The sequence below is a fragment of the Myxine glutinosa genome, chromosome 6 (genome assembly GCF_964187855.1).
Source record: "Myxine glutinosa chromosome 6, kmMyxGlut1.1, whole genome shotgun sequence".
NCBI lineage: Eukaryota > Metazoa > Chordata > Myxini > Myxiniformes > Myxinidae > Myxine > Myxine glutinosa.
The window spans coordinates 182,469,458-182,490,951 of NC_136266.1; the positions used below are offsets into that span (position 1 = coordinate 182,469,458).

Sequence of the window (21,494 nt, forward strand, 5' to 3'; positions counted from 1 at the left end):
GTTTTATATTTCATAACTTTGAGAAGTTCATTTTTATTTAATATTTTAAACAAGTCTCTATTTGTGGGTTTAGCAATATCAGTATAAGGCCAGTTTTTTATGACAAAATTCCCATGTATATGTTCCAAATCATAAGGTATGTAATACCGAGCACCCTTTTCTTGTAGGTATCCTTGAATACAAAAATTATAATTCTCTTGTAGTCTTCTTCCTGCCATTTATGTATCAGAAATATATGTGAGATTAATATTATGACAGGTAATACCACCCCATCTTCCCACTACCAAATCGGTTTGTATTCCTCGGCTTTCTATCCTTATCTCATTTCCTTCCTTCTTTGTCATGCTAACCATCGCTATAGGAGGATCTCGCGAGATCTTGATCGGGGCGGTCACGGATTTTCGAAGCTGTTCCACGATCTTCGCGCACGCTCGAAGCTAAGTCATTGTCACATTTGTATTCTTGTCTAAACTGTTTATCTTACGTGTGTGTACCTTTTAAGTGTCCCTCGGAAATTTTATCGGGGTTAATCTTTCATACCTGTAAAAAATAGTCGAGTATCTCGTGCCGCGCGCGGCCACGCGGCCTAGTTGTTGAAGCTTCCGACCTGGAGGCTTGGTTTCACTCCGGGCATCCAAAGTGGTTATTTTTTCATTCGTGTGTTTGTCAAATTTCAACTCGTTACTTTATCGTCCATGCTTTATTGTTTGTTTATAGTTAGTTTTGGTTTGAATTTCCTGTAACTCGTAATTAATTAATCCTGTTCTGCGCCTCGTGTGCGGCCTTGTACCCCTGTCGGTGTTTGTAAACTTAAGTCCCCTACATCGTGTTTTGCTTGGCTCTCAGTTTTTCCCTTCTACACCGAACGTAATACTCTCTGTCTAACGTTTTAAATCCCCACCCCACCCCACCCCACCACCCCCCCCCAAAAAAAAACAAAAAAAAAAACACTTATTTTTCCTTTCTCCACGTGTGCCGTTGTCTCATCCTGTACTTTCTGTCCAGGTGTATCGTGGTGCTTTTCGCCCCGCCCCCATTATCTCCTTGCCATCCACCTTTTGCCCTGTTCACGTGACTCGTGGTGGTCCCTCTCAGCACTCCCCCTGTTGGTATTTTGTGCATATAAGATTGTTCACGGTTCTGTTTAAATATTATTTTAAATATGTTTACCCTTTCCCCTTCAGTGGTTTATTCAGTGGTATATTACAACACGCTGTTTTTCTTCCTATTTAAAAGGCTTTTCTCAATTTCCTCTCCAACTCATTCCACGTCAAAAAAAAGAAATTCAATATCTTATACGTCTCCCTCACTACATGGTCTAAATTCACATTCATTCCATCCCTCCTCCATCGTTCTGAATCGGATTGCTAACTTGAAAATCACAACAAACCCAATTTGTTATCAATGTTCGTCTTTCATTAATCATCCACTTTCTAAACTCCACTCTTGCCCCTCCCCTCCAAATCCCCCCCCTTGCACCTACACTCCTAAACTACCCCCTTTCCCCTCCACTCTTAAACTCCCCCCTTGCCCCTCCACTCCTAAACTCCCCCCTTGCCCCTCCCCTCCAAATCCCCCCCCTTGCCCCTCCACTCCTGAACTCCTCCCTTGCCCTTCCCCTCATAAACTCCTCCCTTGCCCCTCCCCTCCAAATCCCCCCCTTGCCCCTACACTCCTAAACTCCCCCCTTGCCCCTCCACTACTAGACTCCCCCCTTGCCCCTCCCCTCTTAAACTCCCCCCTTGCCCCTCCCCTCCTAAACTCCCGCCTCACTCCTCCCCTTCAAAACTCCCCCCCAACTCCTCCCATTCAAATCTCCCCCCATACCATTCCTCTCAAATTCTCCCTCCTCCCCCCTCCTCAAAGTTGCCTCCTCCCCACCTCGTCTCCCTTCTATCTCATGCCTCCACCCCCCCCCAACCTTCTACTGTCCCATGCCCCCCCTCAAACAACCCCTCACTCTGCCTCATCCCTTCACCACCAAACATTTCATCCTCCTCATCCTTCCCTTTTTTGGAACTCTTCTGTAATCTCTGACACACTATCAACTGCTCTCCCTACCTCCCCCTCTCATCCTTCATCTTACCCTACTCCTCCCCTCCCCTGTCCTGTACCCGATGCTCCCCCTCTCTCTTCTTTAACGGTATGGACCTCAAACATCCGGGGCCTTCGCTCAAACCTGACTGATCTCTCCATACAGGTTGCTTCTGACAATCCAGACTTGATCTGCTTAACAGAGACTTTCCTCCTTCAAGATGTCTCTGATTCCTCAATATCTCTTCCTGGTTACTCCCTCTTCCGGTATGATAGACCTGAGCCTCGTCCTGGTGGTGGGGTGGCTATCTTTATCAAAAACCCTCTTCCTCATTCTCCTTGCACTGCCCTCTCTCCTCCTCACCCCCAGGAGTACCTCTGGCTACGGGTTCCTCTCCGCTCCCACCTTTTGTTCATATGTGTTCTGTACCGTCCCCCAAACAACAGTGATGACTCAATTTACATTTCACTCTCTGACAACATGGACCAACTTCTATCCACTCATCCCAACTCTCTCTTCCTCATATGTGGTGACTTCAACTGTCATCATGCCACCTGGTTGGGTGTGGGTTCCTCTCTCACCAGTCATGGAACCTCAGCAAAGGACTTCTGTGACTCACTGGGATTGACACAATCTGTCAATTTCCCGACCCGGATCTCAGCCAATGGAGTTTCTTCTCTTCTAGATTTGGTTATGACAAACTTCCCTGCTAATGTCTGCTGCTCTTCTTCTGCTCCAATCGGTTCTTCTGATCATGTGCTTGTCAAAGTGGACATCTCTCTGGCCATTCTCAGAGAGCCTCCTCAGCGTCGAAGAGTCTGGCATTTCACTCAGGCCGACTGGGGCGGGCTTCAAGCAGCCATCAATCGTCTGGATTGGTCTCCCATCTCCACTGCCTCTGACATCAATTCTTCCTGGGAATTCTTCCAAAGCAAACTGATCTCTCTCATGCACAGATTTATCCCATCTCGTCTTCAGTTGTCTTACCCTTCCTCCCGTCCATGGTACACCGAATCTTGTGGTGAGGCAGTTGCCCTGAAACAACTTGCCTTTGCCTCTTGGAAGGCTAATCCAACTGAAGGCAATCTCAGTTCCTTCCAGCAAGCTCGGAACAAGTGTGTGTCTACCCTCAGGAGTGCCAGGAAGCACTATCTCTCCTCACTCAAGAACGAACTCTCAAACCTGTCTCCTTCCTCCAAATCCTGGTGGCGTCTGGTCAAATCCGTTTCTGGTGTTTGTTCCCCCTCCATCCCCTCCCTTACCTCAAATGGCCACACAGTTGACATCGCACGTGACAAAGCCGAATGCCTCAACTCTGTGTTTGCCTCAAAATCTTTAGTCCCAAACCCATCTCTCTCTGTTCCCACCTTTCCCAGTCGAACCCAACTGCTCCTGGACTCTGTGTCCTTCTCTCCTGACAAGGTGGAGGAGTTTTTGTCTAACCTCGACTCTGATTCTGCAACTGGACCAGACGGCATCAGCCCACGGGTCCTAAAATCCTGCTCTGCCGCTCTATCTCACCCTCTCTCTGTTCTTTTCACCCTATCTTTTGCTCAAGGTCATCTGCCAGCATCCTGGAAATCAGCAAACATTACCGCTTTACACAAAAAAGGTGCAAAAACAGATCCTTTTAACTACAGACCAATCAGCCTGCTCCCAATTATCAGCAAAGTCATGGAATCCATCATTGCTTCGGATTATGAATTTTATCTTATTTTCCCAAACGGGTAAAAAATCATTCATTTATATATTTGGAAAACAAGTCATCTAACTTTTTTTGAGCTATTTTAGAAACTCTATATTTTATCCTGAGTTCGGGTTTAATTTCAACATAATTCATTATTTTATTTATATAGTATCTTGTATTAACATTTCCATTAAAATTATTTTGAATAATAAATATCATTAAACCCTTATACATTTCCTCAATACAAATAGTCTCTTCCCTTGAAAGAAATGGTGTATTATCATCACAATACTTAACATTCATCTCTCTTATTAATCTTGTAAAGTAATTCATTTTTGGTTCTAATTTAAAAGAGTGATATATATTTTTATATTTTTTATTATCGTTAATTAAAATGAAATCACAGAAAATACATTGTTTATATGAACCCTCATTATTAAGCCCTATTCTATCACAAGCCGGACAATTCTCTAATTTATCATATGGAGAGTCTGGAAATTCTAAATATCCTTCAGAACTTATCATATTTATATGGTAAATTTTTACTTAAACTAAACGCAAGTTTATTCATTAATAAATACAATGTTTCAAAGCACAAAAGACAAATTTCAATCAATCTCTACTTCGGTGAAAGATATAGAAAAATATGTCAAAGATGTTAAATTGAACAAAGATAAATATGGAAATTTTTGGGTAAAACCAGTTATGGAAAATAACATGAGCCCCTCTATTTCATTTAAAGGAAGAGCTTTAACTATACCTGGAAAGACATCCATTAAAGTAAATCTAACAAAAGTTTCTCCTCTACTCCTGGCAATTTATTCAAAGCTTGAAAAAGTGATCGATCGCGATACTTTGAAAAAGAATGATAAGACCATCAACAATACTCGTGGAGAAATTTGTATTTACTTTAATAATCCAAAGGGTGTAGATCTAAGTAAAATTAATGATGTTAATATTTCTGGTGAAATGTCATTTTGTTCTATGATAGTTAGAGATTATTTAAAGATAACTTTTGATATTAAAAATGTAGAGATTGAATCTGTTAATGAAAGAAAGTATGAAGAGTTCAGGCGCAAAAACCGATAAATGCCATTTTTGATGAAACTGAACTATGTTTACCGAAGTATATGTTTCAATACCTCCGTTTCAGGCAAATCATTTTCTCCCAAAACCCGATCGCGTCCACGTATTTTAAGATACAGCCCATGTCATTTTGATGGGTTTCACCTGGAATGCACAGCAGAAAATCTTGATTTTCTCATTTCAGCAAAAATGGATATATCTGTTTTTGCATCTGAACTCTTCGTATATAGATATTGATGGGAATACATTTCCTGCTAATTAAATATGAGTCATTACAGCAGTGAAGATTTTACTATTTTATTGAACTCGGACGATAGTGATGATAGTATTTCATTGAACTCGGACGATGGTGATGATAGTATTTCATTGAACTCAGATGATAGTTATGATGCTAATAGTTTGTGCTCAAATGATAGTTATGAGAGTCGCTTTATTGATGACTCCGAGTATGATTCTGAGTATTCATGTGATAGTTATGACGCAGATGATTCTGAGTGAAAAAGTGTTTTAGTTTAAGTATAGTTTCATATATAAAAAGCCTGTAAAAAGGCACTTTCTTCTATAAGTGTTTTACTTTAAGCACAGTTTCATCTTTAAAAAAGCCTCTAAAAAGGTGTTTTACTTTAAGTATAATTTTGCTATATAAATATGATCAATGCAACGTATTGCGACGTTTGTGAACAAGAATATAAACAATACAAAAGACACCTTAAAACTAACAAACACACATTTAATCTACTTCACCTACTAGCTCCTATTCAGAAGGAAACAAAACACTGTTCTGTCTGTCATAAAAATATCCTCAAGAAAGGCTTCGAAATACATCTTAAAACAAATCTACATTTATCAAATTTTATCACAACTAAAAACTCTGATGGCGCATTCAAAGGACATATTAAAATAAGAGTCTTTAACTTCAAACCTCCTGAACCAGAGTCTATAGTTGATGCTGTAGAAATAGTTAAACCTGCTGTTCAAACGTTGATTGAAAAAACACTAAAAGAAATGAAACCACTTAAATTTTATATGGGAGTAAAATTAGAAATGACAAAGGACGAAGGAGTTATAGATACACCATACATGAGAACTGAGCCACACTTTATATCTTCATATCAAGATTTTAAAACATCAGGAGTCTATGATGAACTTATTAAACAAGAGCAAGATGTGGATAATACAATCGTAGGAAGTGGATTCAATATAGGAAAAATTATTTACATAGACATTCATATTCTTAAATCAGATCCTCTAAAAGCTTCTTCTTACATTGATTTACCCAGTGTTATCAAAAATAGAAAAGCAGTTATCAATATCAAAAATAAAGACAATAAATGTTTTCTCTGGTCTATTCTAGCACACTTACATCCTCCACCATTTTCATGATGAAAGAGTATCTCATTATAAAAAATATGAGAATACATTAAATACGAAAGATCTAAAGTTTCCTATGGCTTTAAATGATATTCCTAAATTTGAAAAGATGAATAATTTATCAGTTAATGTTTATGGTCTAACAGAAACAAACAACATTCAGGTTTTAAAGCTTTCTGACAATTGTAAACAAACTCATATTAATCTTCTATATTTTAATTCAGAGGAAAATTCACATTATACATACATCAAAGATATTGCTAAATTAATAAAACCACAAGTATGTAAAAGAACAAATAAAATATATATTTGTTTGCGTTGTCTTAACTTCTTCCATACACAAGAAAGATTAGATAAACATTCAAATTATTGTGGTGAACATAAATCAACGGTAATCAATATGCCTAAAGAAGGCTCAAAGATCACATTCAAAGATGAAAAGAAAAAGATCAAACATCCATTTGTTATATATGCTGATTTTGAAAGTATTCTAGAAAAAATAGATACTGCTTCTCCAGATCCAAAAGAATCATACACAAATAAATATCAAAAACATACTCCTTGCGGTTTTTGTTATTATATCAAATCATCCGTTGGTGTTAAATATAACAAGTTAGAGGAGTATAGAGGCTCAAATACCCCAGAGGAGTTTGTGAAACGATAGAAAAAGACTGTGTCCGATTAACCAAGATAATGAGAGAAACCAATAAACCAATGTCCTTGACGAGTGAACAGAAAAGGGAATTTAGAAAAAACAATGTTTGTCATATTTGTGAGGAAAAAATTGGTGAAGGTCTAAAGGTTAGAGATCATTGTCATCTCACTGGTAAATATAGAGGTCCGGCTCATCAAAGTTGTAATATTAATTATAAACTCCCCTCTTTCATTCCTGTCTTTCTTCATAACAACGCTCATTATGATACGCATCTATTTATTAATGAACTTTCAAAGACATCTGGACACATTTCAGCAATTCCTAACATGGATCAGAAATACATTTCATTCACAAAAACAATTCACACATCTCCTATTACTCATATCAGATTTCTTGATACATTTAAATTCATGGCAAGTCCATTGGCTAACTTGGTTCAAAATCTAAAAGAGTTTCCATGTCTTTCAGAGTATTTTTCAGATAAAGATTTTCTAACACAAAAGGGAATTTACCCCTATGACTATATGGACTCATTTGAGAGATTCAATGAAACACAACTTCCTTCAAAAGAAAATTTCTATAACAAATTAAACAACAGTCATATATCTGATAAAGATTATGTACACGCACAAAATGTTTGGGAAAAATATAACATCAGAATCTTGGCGAGTATCACGATTTGTATCTCAAAACTGATGTGCTTTTATTGGCCGATGTATTTGAAGCCTTTAGATCTGTTTGTCGCACTGGATATGGATTGGATCCTGCTCACTACTACACAGCACCTGGATTGGCTTGGAGCGCGATGTTGAAAATGACAAAACAAGTTTGGATTTGATAACCGATGTCGATATGCTTTTGATGATTGAAAAGGCAAAAAGAGGTGGAATTTCACAAGTCTGCTCGAGTAGATACGCAAAAGCAAATAACAAATATCTTCCAAATTATGATTCAATGAAAAAGAGTTCTTACTTGATGTACTATGACGTGAACAACCTGTATGGCTGGGCAATATCTCAGGCTCTTCCTTATGGAAAACTTAGATGGGTAAAGGAAAAAGACTACAAAAAGGTTTTACAAGATGTATGTATCTCTACACAAAAAGAATTGGATGATTCAAAGGTTGGTTATTATTTTGAGGTCGATTTAAAATATCCTGAAGAACTTCATATCAAACATAAAGATCTTCCATTTGCTTGTGAGAAAGAAAGTCCAAAGAAAGAATGGTTGAGTGATTACCAACGATCGTTTGATATAGGTGAATCAACAGAAAAATTACTTACTACATTATATAACAAGAAAAATTATGTTCTACACCAAAGAAATTTGCGACAATATTTATCAAAAGGTCTAAGAGTAGAGAAGATCCATTGGGTTCTAAAGTTCAATCAGAGTCATTGGCTAAAGGAGTACATTGATTTTAATACACAAAGAAGAACAGAGTCAAAAACAGATTTTGAGAAAGACTTTTATAAATTGATGAATAATGCGGTCTTTGGTAAGACCATGGAGAACGTGAGGAAAAGACAAAATATCAGACTAACAACATCTTGGGAACAAGCATCAAAATTTATTAATAGACCGAGTTTAACTAGAGCTGAGGTCTTTACTGAGAACTTTTGTGCGATCCATTTGATGAAAGAGAGTATTGAAATGGACAAACCTATTTATATTGGAACATCAATTCTTGATTTATCAAAGTCATTAATGTATGATTATTTTTACAATAACTTGAGGAAGAAATATCAAAATGATGTTAATCTACTTTATATGGATACAGATAGTTTTATTTTGAAGATCAATACTGATGATGTTTATTCAGACATGAAGGAGGACATCAATATCTATGACACTAGTAATTATAGTCCAGAGAGTGGATTGTTCTCTTCTAAAAATAAAAAGGTGATTGGAAAGTTTAAAGATGAATTGGGAGGAAATGTTATGAGTGAATTTGTGGGATTGAGGTCCAAGGCTTATGCTTATAAATACATTGTGAATAACGTTGAAAAGACTGATAAGAAGTTAAAAGGTATAAAGAAAAATGTTATTAAAGAAACAATAAACTTTAAGGATTATTATAACTGTTTAACAACAAAGAAAGAAGAGTTTAGAAAGATTAATGGAATAAGAAGTTATAAACATCAATTATATACAGAAGAGATAAATAAGAAAGCATTGGGGGCTTTTGATGATAAGAGGTTTATTTTAGAAAATGGAATTGATAGTCTCCCTTATGGTTATATAAGTATATAAGTGATAAGATATATAAGTGATAAGATATATATAAGTGATAAGATATACATAAGTGATAAGATATATATAAGTGATAAGATATACATAAGTGATAAGATATATATAAGTGATAAGATATACATAAGTGATAAGATATATATAAGTGATAAGATATACATAAGTGATAAGATATATATAAGTGATAAGATATACATAAGTGATAAGATATATATATAAGTGATAAGATATATATAAGTGATAAGATAATGGGGTTAGGGATTTTAAGGGCCTACCGCCGCCTTTTTTATGAATATATAAATGATAGAACCAAGTATCAACCAGACTAAAGAGTGGAGGTCTAATCAACCTTGGTATATAAATGGAAAACATAATGAATGTGAAAAATATCAAATAAGACTTATTGAAAAGGCAACTGGTAAACAAGTTCACAAAACAAATAAGAGAATTAATTTAAATACTGGTGAGTTGGGTCAAAAAGATGGAAATATTTTTGAGTGGACAGAAAACTTTGATGGTTATCAGGAAAATATATACTTTAATTTAAAAATGGTGTGTGGGAGAGGAGGAGGTCAAACAAGAACATTGAGGGAGGTTTACCATTTTATCTTAGCTCAGTTAAAATATCTTGAAAAAGAACCAAACTCAAACCTCTTCTTTAATAAATATATTAGATGGTGAAGAGAGTTGTAGGTGAATTAAATTATTTCCTACACATAAACAAATATTTGTAGGATCATTGTTTCAGTGGTCTACTCAGGATCATTGATAGTAAGAGTACCATAAGACCAAGGGGGTCAGGAATAGAGGTGTTAAGGGCGAAATGAAGAAAAGTGATGGTGAGAGGAAAATTTACATGTAAGTGAATGGAGATTTGGAGGTTCAATGAAGGATTGGTTCCAAGCTGTTAGTGTTCAGCCTGGTACATCAAGATGGGTTTACCATTCGACCCTAGCTCAATTAAAATATCTTCATTATGTATTAGCCCAAGTAAATTAATTGGCTCATAAGGCCAATAAGCTCATGGTTCAAAAGGTCAAAAGGCTCATAGAGTATTTTGGATTAATAGGGGTGTTTTCCAAAAGTGGGAAAAGACAGGGGGGTAAACGACATTAGATAGGGATTTCCCATGTTAAATGGGTTTGTCCCAGGAACAACATTTATCATCTACTCATGTTGGTGCCCATATTTAATAAAAAAACATTTTGGTGGACATCTTTAAAAAAAACATTTTGGTGGCCATCTTTTAAAAAAAACATTTTGGTGGCCATCTTTAAAAAAAGATTTTGGTGGCCATATTTTAATTTTAAAAAACGTTTTGGTGGCTATCTTTAAAAAAACAAAACATTTTGGTGGCCATATTTAATAAAAAAACATTTTGGTGGCCATCTTTAAAAAAAAACATTTTGGTGGCCATCTTTTAATATAAAAAAACCATTTTGGTGGCCATCTTTAAAAAAAACCATTTTGGTGGCCATCGTAAAAAAAAAACATTTTGGTGGCCATCATAAAAATAAAACATTTTGGTGGCCATCTTTTAAAAAAACCATTTTGGTGGCCATTAAAAAAAAAAAATTTTGGTGGCCATCTGAAAAAAAAGCATTTTGGTGGCCATCTTAAAAAAAAAAAAATTTGGTGGCTATCTTTAAAAAAAACATTTTGGTGGCCATCTTTAAAAAAAACATTTTGGTGGCAATCTTTTTTAAAAAACAATTTTGGTGGCCATCTTTTAAAAACCCCATTTTGGTGGCCATCTTTAAAAAAAAACATTTTGGTGGCTATATTAAAAATAAATGAAAAAATTGGTGGCCATCTTTAAAAAACAAAAACCATTTTGGTGGCCATCTTTAAAAATATATATTTTGGGGGCCCTCTTTAAAAAAAAAACATTTTGGTGGTCATCTTTTTTAAAAACCCTAACCACAACCCAGAAATGGTAAGCCTTCAGTCTAATAAACGTTCAGTATAAAATTGTGCATGTGGCAATGTGTATTGTTAAGAGGTTTGTGCCATTGGTTGTGAGTCTTTTCAGGAAATAGATCAAAGAAGGCCTTCTTATATTAAAACATTTTTTAAACAAGTCGAAATTAAGCAACAACCTCATTACACAATTTTGATGAAGCATAATCTTTGGGAAATGTTGAAGAACAATGACATTTTTGGTCTGTTTCCTGAAATATCTCAAACCAAACGGCATGAAACCCTAGAAAATATACATTGCCATATGCAGAATTTTTACTGAACAACATTTATTAGACTATATATGCCAAAGGCTGACAAATTCTGGAGTGGAGCCCAGGTTATGCATGTATCAAATCAGGTGGAAAATGATGGCCTTTTTGCAGGTGGCCACAAAAATGGTATTTAGCTGGGAGTGTGAACGGTCCATCACATGATTCCATGCAGTTGAGACATCAGGCTAACTGAAAACAACAGTGACATTTGGCCCTCCATTTCATATTCAACTCCAAAATGTCGGTGTCTGCCTCATGGACTAAAATCTCACATTCTCGCCCCGTCTCTCTGGAAAGACCGTCTGACGAATGCTCCCACCTACTTCCTCAACAATGGCCTTGAAGAAGTTCAGTCATTCAAACCTTTGGGCATCGCTAACATCCATGATCTTTCTTGGGCAAACCACATACCGTGTTCAAGTTGGTCTGCAAAGCCAGCCACGACTGGGCATCCTCCGTCATGCAGTCTTTCCTTGGAACATCCACTTATTCGTTCCTCTTCCCCCCCCCCTCCCCCCAACCCCCCCCCCCCCCCCCACATGTGGAACCAACTTCCTCAGTTTCTTCAATCTCAATCTTCCCATCTAGGCCTTCAAAACAGTTGTTTACCACAATCTCAGGCATTAGTGGAACCCTCCCATCCATAACCATGGTCTTTTCTGCCCCCCCCCTCCTCCCGGTCTATTCTGCCACCCCTCCCGGTCTTTTCTGCCCCCCACTCTCAAGCCACGATCCACTTTTGTGATTAAGAGTTTGCGACTGTATCCGTCTTGCTCACCCCATGTCATCCAAATTGTTCTCACTCTTCCCCACGTCCCTTATATCTCCAACTATGCCCGAACTCTGCTATTAGCATGACCCCACCCCCACCAGACCCCTTCTACATAGTGTTATTTTACATCCTGGTCGATTCTGTGTTTCACAAGACATTGGCACACAGTATCCTACTCTTATGATTAACAGACGATTAACGGACTTCTCCTGACATAGTTGGGCCAGGCAGCCCATCCACGAGCCTCAACTCTGAATACAAAAAAGTTCTGTATCTGCCAGGAATTGGTCCTTCCCCTATCCAAAACCTTGATCTTTTCTACCCCCGCTAATTTCACCCCAAATCCACTTTTTTGAAATACCAACCTCTTTCCTGGAAGTCCTTGGTGTCCTTGTGTTTATACTTCTCCCACCCCCCCCCCTTCCCACGCCGCCTCCCCCCAAGCCCTCTCCCTCCCACACATTCTCGATGTCCCTGCTCTCAAATGTTGTGTTTGTGTGCTTCCCCTTCTCTCCCCATCTTGTCTACTGCTCCCCTTTTTATATACTTTGTTTGTCAGTTTGATTTGTTTGTGTGATAAATGTTAGCTCTTTCACGAGCCTCGATTATGTATCCCAAAAAAAAAAAAAAAAAGCCTTAGCATAAAATATCTGAAATGACCTGCTCAGAGGCAAAACTTCCACCCAAACAGAGCACTCAGGCCTTCAGGCGCCATTCCAAGGTGCCCCAGAGTCCACAGTGCACAACTCAACTTGCACTTGCTTCGAAAGAGGAATGACGTGATTACACCTGACAACAATACTTCGTTTGAAGCGTTAGTGACATGACAGTGACGCTCAGTTAAAATTTGAATAAACGTTTGCGAATCAATGAAAGCAGTCGATTTCCTCGAGGTCCCAATAGTTTTGCTAACATGGCATTGTGGGTGCAATGTGATTTCATGGCTAGGCCTGGTTCGCGTTGCTTTACGGGTCGGGATACTGGAAACGCAGGTTCAAGTAGCATACACTCTCCGCATTAGTACATTGTGTACCAATGCCCTTGTGATTAATGTGAAAGTAAACAAAAGTGATGTCCATTTATGTCTTTGTGAGTCATGTGACTTGCATAGAAAGGCTTCAGAACGGGCAAGAGCCCTATATCAACATACTAAAATAAATAATTAAAGTCTGCAAAGGAAACAGCCCATTGTGTAATAACTTGCTTGAAGAATAATAACAAAAAAAAAAAAACTTTCTTGTAATGCATGTAATGGATTATTGACATTAACGTTGCTTCCTTTGCCCGCAGTTTGAGGACCAAATCAGAACTCAAAAGCAAATGCGCAAATGTACGCAGCAGTTTCCGCTCCTGACACGGCTTAAAGAAACCAATGATTAACAGACGCTCTTCTCCTGACAAGGTTGGGCCGGCAGCTCACTTTTAAACTAGTTCGTTTATTTTTCCGACTTGCACGTAGAGACCTGTTCAATGAACAGCTTGTTTGGAGCAGTCGGGATGAGGTGCAAAACAGAATGGAAGGGGATAACCGCTGAGGAAACAAAGGAGACACTGAATGTATGAAGAAGAAAAAGAAGATGAAGAGGAGTCATCACCAACGTTTTCCATGGTTCTCACCTGGCTGAGAGAAAGCCAGGTCAGCCAGCACGTCAGCAGCGGAGGAAACTGAAGGTGTGGGTGCGGCAAGTGCGGAGAACGCAAGATGGCCGGTTAGCGTCCATGGAAGGCATTAGACACGTATTGCAAATCACAACGGTGTATAGCGTGTTCACCACAAAAATCAAACCACATTTACAACTCATGGTCTCCTGCAAAATCGCTGCCTGGGATTAAGGTCATATGAATGCGGATTGGGATCGGAACATTGCATCACCCCAGCCATCTGCACATGTGACATCACTTCCTGGACATGGTCGCTTGTCCTACTTAATGTCTGTGACTACACCCAGTGCTAAGCCAGGGAAGAATAATCTCCAAGTGTGCAGAGAACATGAAAAGAGGCACAGGTGGGTTAATTATGCCTCAATCAAGCGATAGATGATTCTCATTGAAAGTCATATGGCCAGTAAAGCAGGTAACGCTAAAACATCGATTCCTCCATTGCCTGTTGCCTTTGCTTTGCTACTTTATAGAGGGTAGGGCAACACGCATGGGATGAAATGTGGCCATGTTGCATACCAGTGTACCAGTATGTATGCATACCATGTAGCATGTGGCATATTCATAGGCCTAAGTGAGCACATACCCAGGTCCATGCTGTGCGATTTGCGAGCACGGATGGCTTGCAGCTGGGAAGTCTCCACAAGGTGTTTTCCACGCCTCTCCGATACGCTCTGTCTACCAAAGCCCTCCCTCTCAAACAGCCCACAACTCGGACTGGGAGGTGGGAGCATTTGGGGGGGTTGGTGGGTTAAGGAAACAGAGAGGGGGGGGGGGGGCACTCATGGTAAAAGCTTTGCTGAAGCTTCATTATATACATTGCATTTCGCAAGCACAGCATAATCATGTCGGTTTTGTTATTATAGGTATTATCAGCATTATTATTTATGAATGTACAGCAGCAGGGTCCATGAGCTCAAAGGAGGATGCTGGGTATTAACGTGTGTGGCAGCAGCTGCAAAGCTTTTCGTATATAAATCGCACGTGCACTCTCAGCATTCCCGATGTGTATTATTGTACAAATTCACCATTGGTAAAATGAAGTTGTTGGCAAATGTTGGTAAAACCAACAAAACCCTCCAGAATGGAGATGGCAACGACACTCGGAATGGCAGATACTTGCACTCAGAGAAATGACGTCGTATTGAAAAACAAACGAGTAAAATGGCCTAGATTGGGTAGATGCAGGGTTGCGGGGTGCAGGGTGTGTGGGGGTGCAGGGGATGCAGGGTTCCGGGGTGCAGGGGGTGCAGGGTTGCAGGGGTGCGGGGGTGTGGGGGTGCAGGGTTGCGGGTTGCAGGGGTGTGGGGGTGCGGGGGTGCAGGGGTGCAGGGTTGCGGGGTGCGGGAGTGCGGGGGTGCAGGGGTGCGGGGGTGCGGGGGTGCAGGGTTGCGGGGTGCAGGGGTGCAGGGGTGCGGGGGTGCGGGGGTGCGGGGGTGCGGGGGTCCTGTCCAGTTATAGGAATTTTCTGCATGGTAAAGTGAAGCAATCCTCTCGTACAATCAATCAAGTGCAACGTTTTACCCGATTGGGCTGATGCTGTTTTTTTGCCCATGAGTGCTTCCATGACCCCAGATGGCATTGAACAACATTTGGATTAATTCACTGTAAAGCGATTATGACGATAATATGAATAATGGATGTGCAAAAGGTCACGAATTGATTTTGTGTGTTACACGATCACCTACTGTAATAAACCACTATTCACCAGAAGTTGTTGTCATTACTCTCGCCAGAGGAGAGGGTCTTGTAGTTGTATTTGTGTGTTTGTTTCTGTGTTTTTGTGTGTTTTTTTTGTGTTTGTTTGTGTGTTTGTTTCTGTGTGTGTTTATGTGTTTGTTTGTTTGTTTCTGTTTGTGTTTCTGTGAGTGTTTGTGTGTGTGTTTGTGTTTTTCTTTCTGTGTGTGTTTGTGTTTTTATTTTTGTGTGTGTTTGTTTCTGTTTGTGTGTTTGTTTCTGTGTGTGTTTGTGTGTGTTTGTTTCTGTGTGTTTGTGTGTTTGTTTCTGTGTGTTTATTTCTGTGTGTTTATTTCTGTGTGTGTCTGTGTGTTTGTTTCTGTGTGTGTGTTTGTGTGTGTGTTTGTGTGTGTGTTTGTGTGTGTGTTTCTGTGTGTGTTTCTGTGTGTTTGTTTCTGTGTGTTTGTTTCTGTGTGTTTGTTTCTGTGTGTGTGTGTTTGTGTGTGTGTTTGTGTGTGTGTTTGTTTCTGTGTGTTTGTTTCTGTGTGTGTTTCTGTGTGTGTTTCTTTGTGTGTGTTTCTTTGTGTGTGTGTTTGTGTGTGTGTTTGTGTGTATGTTTGTTTCTGTGTGTGATTCTGTGTGTGTTTCTGTGTGTGTTTGTGTGTGTTTGTGTGTTTGTGTGTGTGTGTTTGTGTGTTTGTTTCTGTGTGTGTTTCTGTGTGTGTTTCTGTGTGTATTTGTGTGTTTGTTTGTGTGTTTGATTCTGTTTGTGTTTCTGTGTGTGTTTGTGTATTTGTGTGTTTGTTTGTGTGATTGTTTCTGTGTGTGTTTGTGTGTTTGTTTCTGTGTGTGTGTTTGTGTGTGTGTTTGTGTGTGTGTTTGTGTGTGTTTCTGTGAGTGTTTGTCTGTCTACTCACTTATACTTACCTACAGGTCACAATTTAAAACGAATCTCCACAAAACTTCAGCATATGGTGGAGTTGGTGGTCCGACAAAACGGTATTTTTTTTTTAGGTCAAAAGGTCAACATAGGTCAAAAGGTAAACAACCTTTTCAAATTTATTAAATCCTCAATTTTCATCCGATCAACTTGAAATTTGAAGAGGATTTGCACATTTGGTCATTGAAATCAATTCAACTACCAATTATTTTTGAGGTCAACATCGGCCAAATTTCTAAAATTGTCAATTTTCATCTGATTAACTTAAACATTTTAAACGATTTGCATATCAGGTCACTGAATGTAACCACCAATTATATTTGAGGTCAAAAGGATGCTCTACTGAATGCCATTCTACTTTGTTCTCTTTTTCCCAGGTGTCGCCCTACAAGTGATTTTTCATTTGTCTGTCTGTCTGTCTGTCTGTTTGTCCGTGCAGAATAAGTATGCTTTTCTCGGCAACTGTTGGGCCGATTGACAGAAAAATTTCACCATAGGTCCATCTCCTCCTGTTTTTATTTTTTTAATGATCTGATTAATGAAATGATTGATGAAAAAAAAAAAAACTTTGCATCTCTATATCCCCGAAAGCGCTGCCTAGAAATATTTCAACAAGTACAAAACTTCATCCGATCAGGATGAAATTTCTTGAGCATAATCAAGGGATACATTGGTGGAGAAAACAATTAATCATGACGTCATCGGTCACGTGGTTTGGCCGCCATATAGTTTTTTAACACAAAAGCCTTTAAAAATCACTAAAACCCTTTTTCTCCGAAACAGCTGAACAGATCGAGGCGAAACATTACATGCATGATCGCAAACCCATGAAAACAAAAGTTTCCACAACCATGACGTTGTAGGTCACATGGTTTGGTGGCTATGCTTTTTTGAAGAATAAACCTTTAAAAAGCCACTCCTCCAGAACGGCTGAACAGATAAAATGTAAACTTCACACATGTGTTCCCCATGTCTTGGGGATACCATGCTTTCCTTGAATAATTCATACATCACATGGTTTGGTGGCCATATTGGATTGAACGAAAATCTTTAAAAAAAACAAAAAACTTTATCTCTTGAACCGCTTAATTGATCAATGTGAAACTTCAAAGTTATGGAATAATCATAAAGCAGAACAAGTGTTTCAACAAAAAAATTCAACATGATTGGTCTTACGGTCTGGCATCCAAAAGTTATCGTTTGAAGAAGAAGAAACTCTACTATATAATTCCTTTCCAGCCATGTAAGTTTTCAATACATCTATTAATTATGTACTGTTTGAAGTCAGTGGCATCCTGTCTATTAATTGCGTATGTCTATTAATTATGTAACTATCGGACTGTAACTTTCAACACTTTGTACTGCTGAGACCCATTTGATCTTTGAAGAACCTTAAAGACCCCCTCCCCCCAAGGCCCTTAAGACTACCAAGACCCCAAATTACCCCAAATATCCTTAAATACCATGAAGAACCAGAGGACCCCAAGGACCCCAAAAAAACCCGAGCATTCAGAAGACCCAAAAGACCCTGAACACTCCAAGGACCCAAAAGAGCCACAGGACCCTAATGACACAAAAGACTCTGAGGATGCAAAAGATCCTGGGGACTCAAAAGACCCCGAGGACAGCCTTATTAAAAAATATATATATTAAAAATACAATATACAATTCAAATACAATTCAATGGAATACTGCTCTCCCCTCTGGGCTGGTGCTCCTGCCTCACACCTAGCTCGTCTTCACGCTGTTGAAACCAAAGCATTCAGAATCATTGGAATCTCCCGTGATGAAGCTAACTCCAAGGGCCTCTCACTCACTCACCGCAGGCAGGTTGGTGGTCTTTCCATCTTCTACCGACTCCTCTCTGGCCTTGCCCCCCCCAGCTCTCTCTGGGCTCTGTCCCGCAAATATTCCTACAGGTCGCACAAGATCTGCCTGCAACCCTCTTATGGTCAAACTGCCAAAATCAAGACTCTCTGCTCACCTTCACTCCTTCATTCCTCTCTTCTCCCGCCTCTGGAACAAACTCCCTCACTCTCTTCAATCCCACTCCACCCTCCAAGTCTTTAAAACTGCTGTTCACCACCATCTCTTATCTTCCCCCATCCAAAACCTTGATCTTTTCTACCCCCGCTAATTTCACCCCAATTCCACTTTTTTGAAATACCAACTTCTGTCCTGGAAGTCCTTGGTGTCCTTGTGTTTTATACTTCTCCCTCCACCCCCCCCCCCTTTCCCACGCCTCCTCCCCCCAAGCCCTCTCCCCCCAAGCCCTCTCCCTCCCTTCCTCTCCCTTCCCTGCTCTCAAATGTTGTGTTTGTGTGCTTCCCCTTCTCTCCCCATCTTGTTTTCCGCTCCCTTTTTTGTGTGTTTTGTTTGTCTGGTTGATTTGTTTGTGAAGTAAATGTTAGCTCTTTCACGAGCCTCGATTCAGTATACAAAAAATAAAAATAAAAAAATAAAAAATACCGAATTCCATTTTATTAAAAGAGGACGTCATGTGTCACGCGTGTCTGATGAAAGTGGGGTTGTACAAAATAATGAAAGAATGTACAAAAAGACACCACAAAATACACTACATAAACACGTCCTGGTGATTGTCTGCAATCTCTGATTGCTCTCTCTTGTTGTTGTTGAAAAAAAAATGAACTTTTGTCGAAACTAAATGGTAGAGAAACTGTTTCATTTTAAAAAGATAAAATATAGAGTGAGACAAGAAGTTAAACAGATAGAGATAGGCAGGGTGCGTGACCGCACTAAGATGTCAGTCATGAACAATGCTCTATACAAAATGTCGGTGCTACCAAAGCAGTTTATATGGCTAAGGTTACGATCCCACTCGGGTTGGTGACCGACACAGGAGGTGAGGGCAGGAATTTGGAATTTGGCCGATGTGTCGGCAAAAGCTCACCCACTCTTCATGAAGGACAACGTGGGATATTTAATGGCCACCAACTAATGCCTGCAGACAGGACACCCGGTTTAACGTCAGTCCGATGGAGAGATGGCATCGACTCTGGTATTACAAGAGTGTGAAGGCAAAAAAAAAACCCCAAAATCCTCAGCTGCAAAATATGTCTAAAGGTTGGTTTGGTGTGAATACTTGGAAATGCGCACACCCACATGATGTAAAAGGAGAACAAAGACCGAGCATCTGACGAACCAAAGTGATCAAATTCCATCGAGTGGTTTCGCATGATCTTCTCCATCCTCATTCACTCAAGCAAGCTTCATAAACAAATAAGCTCCATGAGGAAGGGAGCATTATGTGGAATTGGAATTGGAATTGTTCTGGGTAAAGCACCATCCTCTGGCCATGTCTGATGGTGAACACACATTAGCCGCTCTGCGTAATGTTCTGTCGAAATTAGATTGTGTCATGTGTGTTCGCAAACGCCCCCATCATATCAAACACAATACGCTCGGCAAACAGTTCTGAGCAGTTATTGAGGCACCTCAAAAGGTGTTTTACAGGATCACCTCGTCTCCTCCTTCTCCTCTTGTGTCCCGTTAAAGACTGTGGGCTCCGACGTCTCCGCCTGATCCGCGGGAGGAAGCGACACCTGGCCGGCCTTATGGGGTATAATTGGTACAGCAAGAGGTGGAGAGATTTTGGTCATGGCAGAAATGGATGAAAAACCTGCGGTGGGAACGAAGGTACATTGGTGAATGACATGCGAGCACAACAAAACAGTACAAGAAAGGGTTAAACGCACATGCCCTTCAAAAACACAAGCACTCTATAATAATACAACCATAACCTCTCAATATAGTTTCCCATACATCATCCTATGACCCTGAATTACAATAGAAACAGCAAACATAGTTTACATTAATTAATTATTCCCGAGGACCATTTTTGTGGCCAAATCAAAGTGCTCAAGTAGACGAGTCGGATAATATAATGGACAATAGCTGGAACCACGGAACATCCGCACAATGTGACTTGAAGTCCTCAACTCTCCCCTGTCCCCCTCACAAACCCCGATCTATCAACCTCCTCCCATCCCAAACACCAAGGCAGCCCCTCCCAAACCACAAGTCCTCAACCTCTCCCTCGCAAACCCCATTCTTCATTCTCCCCATCCCAACTCAACCTGAATTTTAAATGTTGCAGCCTGAATTTAAAATTGATTAAGTTGAGATTTTTTTGTCACTGATCTATATAATAATAGCGTAAGGACTCGACTTTGTTATCCCTTTTACGCCGCACCCAGTGACCCGATGCCCACGGCACTAATGCATTTACGATCTACGAACCGCGCTCTTTGTTTATCACGTACAGCCATACTCGAAAAATCTGAATTAGCCGACGTTGGGGCCCAAAAGCATCCGATTAACTGCCGATACGACGCCATCTTACGACGCCATCTTACGACGCCATCGTATTGGCGTCTGCTGGGCGAAGGCGAAGCAAGCCGTCCGCTGATTGGACAGGCGAAGGCGACAGCAAGCCGTCCACTCAGTGGACAATCCAGAGCATGCATTTGTGCCGGTGTCGGCGATCGTTGTTCATATACGCACTCTTCATTCTCATCTTTCTTCCTAACTCTTACTCGGACAAGCAAATCCCCTATGCCATCCATAATGGTACACTCTATCCATACACCACATCCTCCCTTCCGTGGATGTTCCACGGGTTTCGGCTAGTTTATACATAATACTCAATAACGTCAAACTGGAATTTTTTTTTTATTTTTTAGAAATTTTTACAAAATAAATAAGAATGAAAAACAGAAATATCTAATTTACATAAGTATTCAACCCCCTGAGTCAATACTTTGTAGAAGCACCCTTGGCAGCAATTACAGCTTCGAGTCTTATTGGGTATATGTATCAGCTGTGCACATGTGGATTTGGGGAGTTTCTCCCATTCTTTCTTGGAGATTTGCTCAAGCTCTGTCAAGTTGGATGTGGAGCATCGGTGAAAAGCAATCTTCAAATCCTTCCACTGATTCTCAATGGGCTTCAAGTCTGGGCTTTGGCTGGGCCACTCAAGGACTTTCACGTTCTTGTTCTGAAGCCATTCCAGTGTTGCTTTGGCTGTATGATTGGGGTCATTGTCCTGTTGGAAAGTAAATCTTCGCCACAGTCTAAGATCTTTTGCACTCTGAAGCAGATTCTCCTC

The 21,494-nt window shown here is 39.8% G+C and overlaps 1 protein-coding gene across 6 annotated transcripts in view; it reads right to left on the reverse strand.

Moving 5' to 3' along the window:
- Positions 1-21,494, reverse strand: part of LOC137429011 (partitioning defective 3 homolog) — a 455,854-nt gene that overhangs the window by 92,628 nt on the left and 341,732 nt on the right. For 4 of the 6 annotated variants that reach the window (XM_068118986.2, XM_068118984.2, XM_068118985.2 and 1 more), the window contains 3 exons: positions 19,847-20,006; positions 14,336-14,466; positions 13,708-13,755 (listed from right to left, as the gene is read on the reverse strand). In XM_068118986.2, coding sequence (XP_067975087.2) covers positions 13,708-13,755; positions 14,336-14,466; positions 19,847-20,006 — 339 coding nt within the window. The remainder of the gene's footprint in view (positions 1-13,707; positions 13,756-14,335; positions 14,467-19,846; positions 20,007-21,494) is intronic. The other 2 variants (XM_078780919.1, XM_068118983.2) reach the window with 1 other exon arrangement.